This window comes from Durio zibethinus, chromosome 26 (genome assembly GCF_047325235.1).
Source record: "Durio zibethinus cultivar Kanyao isolate XHJ-2024 chromosome 26, ASM4732523v1, whole genome shotgun sequence".
Lineage (NCBI taxonomy): Eukaryota > Viridiplantae > Streptophyta > Magnoliopsida > Malvales > Malvaceae > Durio > Durio zibethinus.
The window spans coordinates 18,572,415-18,576,196 of record NC_143187.1 but is presented as its reverse complement, the minus strand read 5'-3'; the positions used below and the strand labels follow the sequence as shown (position 1 = coordinate 18,576,196).

The window sequence follows — 3,782 nt, the reverse complement described above, 5'->3', positions numbered from 1 at the left end:
ATCTCCAGCTATATATATTTTTATTTTTATTATTTATTTATTCCCGTAGTTTGTCGGTGGAACATTTGGTGAAGATGCTTTCCCCTAAAATCCAGCCTGGTATTGCGTAAACCTCGAACACCTATTTCCCCGTCAATCCATCATCCACCGTTGGATCATCCCAAACATGTTCGCCATTTAAGCACACTCCACACCACTAGTTTAGACGACCCTGAAAAAGACCCTGCATCTAACGCTTTCCTTTTCATTTCTTCCCCTCTTAAACGAACTCACCCTCCTTTTTGCCTTCCACACAAACAAAATCAGCAAAAACCCTCATCTCCAGGGCAAAGGGCGATAATGGCTGCCTTAAACAGGGCCATTTCTTTGATTTTTACTGTGGGTTTGGTTGCCAATCTTGCTCTAATGGCTGATGCAGATGATGACAAGAAGATTCAAGTGAAGACTGTGAAGGGCAAGAAAATGTGTATGCAGGGATGGGAATGTAGTTACTGGTCGATCTATTGTTGCAACCATACCATTTCAGATGTCTTCCAGGTTTATCAATTTGAGGACCTGTTTTCTAAGAGGAATTCGCCTGTGGCTCATGCCGTGGGGTTCTGGGATTACAAGTCTTTCATTTTGGCTGCCGCTATTTATGAGCCTCTGGGTTTCGGAACAACCGGTGGTAAGCTTATGCAGATGAAGGAGGTAGCTGCTTTTCTTGCCCATGTCGGTGCCAAGACATCTTGTGAGTTTTGAGTTTTTTTTTTTTTTTTTTTAAATTGTTCAGATACTGGGTTTTGTTGTTGCTGTGCTATCTGGGCTAAGGGTCCGTTTTTGAGCCCGATTGGAGGGCTCCTACCCCTCTGGAGGGTGCGTTTTATGGCTGGATCCTTAGTTAGATCTGTCTGTTTGTGTTACATGATTTAGTTGAATGGGACTAAAGATTTGGTAGTAATTAGATGTTAATTAGTAGTTGAAATGGTGGCAAACGATTTCAGGTGGATATGGAGTGGCAACAGGAGGACCCTTGGCTTGGGGCCTTTGCTATAACAGAGAAATGAGCCCTAGCCAGGATTACTGTGATGAGTCCTACAAATACATATTTCCCTGTGCTCCTGGAGCTCAATACTATGGCCGTGGTGCCTTGCCAATTTACTGGTATGTACACTACTGTTCTAGTTATGATTAAAACATTTATTCGACCTTTTCCATATGCACTTTATCATGTATCATGTATTTGCTAATGTAAAGAATTTCTGTGTTGTTTATTTTTGTGACTGATAAAGTTTTAAATTGTCTCTTCAAGCAACTATTCTGATTAAATGATTCATAGCAAAGTGTCTGTTCAAGTACATCTGAACCTTTTGTTGTTGGTATGATCTATGTGCTGCTGTTCCACTGCTTACTGCCTTTATATTTACCTGCATTTTTCTGGGACACATGTTGGCTATATATATATATATATATATATATATATATATATAACAATGAATTTGCAGTTTCCTTGTGTGCTTTCTCTTGCCTAATACAAAAAGAGATAAGTATGTCTCGGCAAAATTTCATATCTACAAAGTTTATTCATCATTGTTCCTTGGCCATCCATCTCGATGGACAAGAAAGACAAATAAGAGGAATACATGTATGTCCCTTCAAGAAAAAAGTTCAATTTAATTGTTTCATATAGTTTGATGTTTGATTGTCGAACAATAGAAAGTGGGATGTATTCCAAATAAGAGAGGGAGAAGAATGGATGCAGAACTGGTATTTCATTCCATGTATTGGGTTGGTATGTCCCGTTTGGTTTTCACCTGGTTGAATGTGCTCTTGTTACATGTTTGCCCTAGGTCGTGGAGATGATTTATAGCTGTATTAATTGGTCCTGACTCTTGACGGATGGCTGTTTCATCAGGAACTTCAACTATGGAGCTACTGGGGAAGGTATCAAAGCCGATCTGTTGAACCATCCCGAGTATGTAGAGCAGAACGCCACTATTGCATTCCAGGCTGCCATTTGGAGGTGGATGACCCCAATCAAAAAGTCACAACCTTCAGCGCATGACATTTTCGTCGGCAACTGGAAACCAACTAAGAATGATACTTTGGCCAAGCGGGGTCCTACTTTTGGCACCACCATGAACGTTCTTTATGGAGATTTTACTTGTGGGCAGGGTGATATTGATCCCATGAACACGATTGTCTCCCATTACCTGTATTACCTTGACCTGATTGGTATTGCACGAGAACAGGCAGGGCCACATGATGAGCTCACTTGTGCTGAGCAGGTTGCATTCAACCCAACCCCTGCTCCAAATGCTGCATCTTCTTCTTGAGCTTTTGTGTATTCTATTAGTTAGCCAATCTTATTGTTATACTGCACTTGTCAAGGAAGAATTATTAATAAGAGAGTCGGGCAATTAAACCGTTGTAAAATCATTTTCTGTGTCGGTGTGAAAGTGGCCCATCCACTGCATGATTATATAGTTATATATACGTTGATTTGCTGTTGCTGTTCTTTGTCATTGCTGTCCTGTGTGGAATTTGATATATTTGTTATTGTGTACTCATGATGATAATGATATAATGTATTGAACCACCGTTTTATTCAATGTCTTTAAATTATTCTGCATTCTGTATTCTTTCTTCTTGGAATTTTATTCTTCCCTTTCTTGCACTCGAATACTCCTGATTTATTCAACCTAACTTCAGCGGAAAACTTATTTATTTATAAATATATATATATATATATAAATTAAAACTTACAGTTACATATTGATATTTGTTGATGTTGCTCTGTCTGTTAATATCAAAAGTCACATTTAAGTTAGTGTTCGGGAAAAGAGTAAGAAGGAAAGCTAAATTGAAAGCCAAATATAAAAATTTCAAGTAATATGATAGTACTCGGGAGGGGTCATTTATACTAGTACGGTAAAGGTTTTGGGCCAAAATAGTCTCAACTCCGAGTAGCAAGATATGTCGCGTCAAGCTTAGTTGGCAATCTGTGACCCAATTGGAAAGTAACAAGCTGGCTGAGGTGATGGAGTTTGAGAATTTAGGTTTGCTTGACACGTTGACTTGGGTTGCATTTATAGAATTATCGATGACTTATACTTTGAGACAAAATGTTTATTTTGTCTCTTGGATTATACAGTACCCCTAATAATATTGTATAAATAATCAAAGTTAATAAAATACATATTAATCGAAATTTGTATTAACATGTAAACTTTGTTTCATGTGCAAAATATATCAAATAAATATAAATTATTTTTACATTTTAAAGTTAAAGAAAAATTAAAACTCTAAAGATAAAGCAATTCAATGTTAAGTTTAAATTATTTATTTATTTATTATCATTTTTAAGAAAGTCATTTAATGAAATTATATATTTTTTATTTTTAAATTAGATAATTATTATAATAATATTCAAAATGAAAAATTATAAATAGAGTAAACAATAATGATCATTTCCGTCGGTTCAAAAGTTTCTCAATATCCATGCTTGTATATATTGACAATTTATCAATTCATTATTCATTCTTTACTTGCTTTAATCCATTAATTGTGATTATTATAAGAAGTACTACAATTGATTCTATTACTATATACTTAATACTTTTGTGCTTTTTTTTTTCCTTTTTAATGTTACTTTTTTTGTTGAATTTTTTTTTAATGTTGTTTGTTTATATGTTGATAGTGATTTTTATTTGGCAAAAGGATAAAAAATGTTTAAATAAAAATTTAATAATCATTTAAATTACTGACGTTTTATTTCAATTGAATATTATATTTCAAATCAG

General features: G+C 35.2%; 1 protein-coding gene across 1 annotated transcript; it reads left to right on the top strand.

Annotated features, from left to right (window-relative positions):
• Positions 1-290: 290 nt before the first annotated feature.
• LOC111275384 (chitinase-like protein 1) lies at positions 291-2,591 on the top strand. Its single transcript, XM_022860746.2, has 3 exons — positions 291-730; positions 984-1,143; positions 1,895-2,591. Exons 1-3 carry the CDS (start codon positions 340-342, stop codon positions 2,313-2,315), a joined length of 972 nt encoding a protein of 323 aa, XP_022716481.2. The 5' UTR covers positions 291-339; the 3' UTR covers positions 2,316-2,591.
• The last annotated feature ends 1,191 nt before the right edge of the window (positions 2,592-3,782 follow it).

Excerpts from the sequence above, each read along its gene's own strand:
- LOC111275384 (XM_022860746.2), top strand. The coding sequence starts at position 340 with ATGGCTGCCTTAAACAGGGCCATTTCTTTGATTTTTACTGTGGGTTTG. Across the intron at positions 731-983 it reads TGTCGGTGCCAAGACATCTT|GTGGATATGGAGTGGCAACA; the intron begins GTGAGTTTTGAG and ends AAACGATTTCAG. Across the intron at positions 1,144-1,894 it reads GGTGCCTTGCCAATTTACTG|GAACTTCAACTATGGAGCTA; the intron begins GTATGTACACTA and ends CTGTTTCATCAG.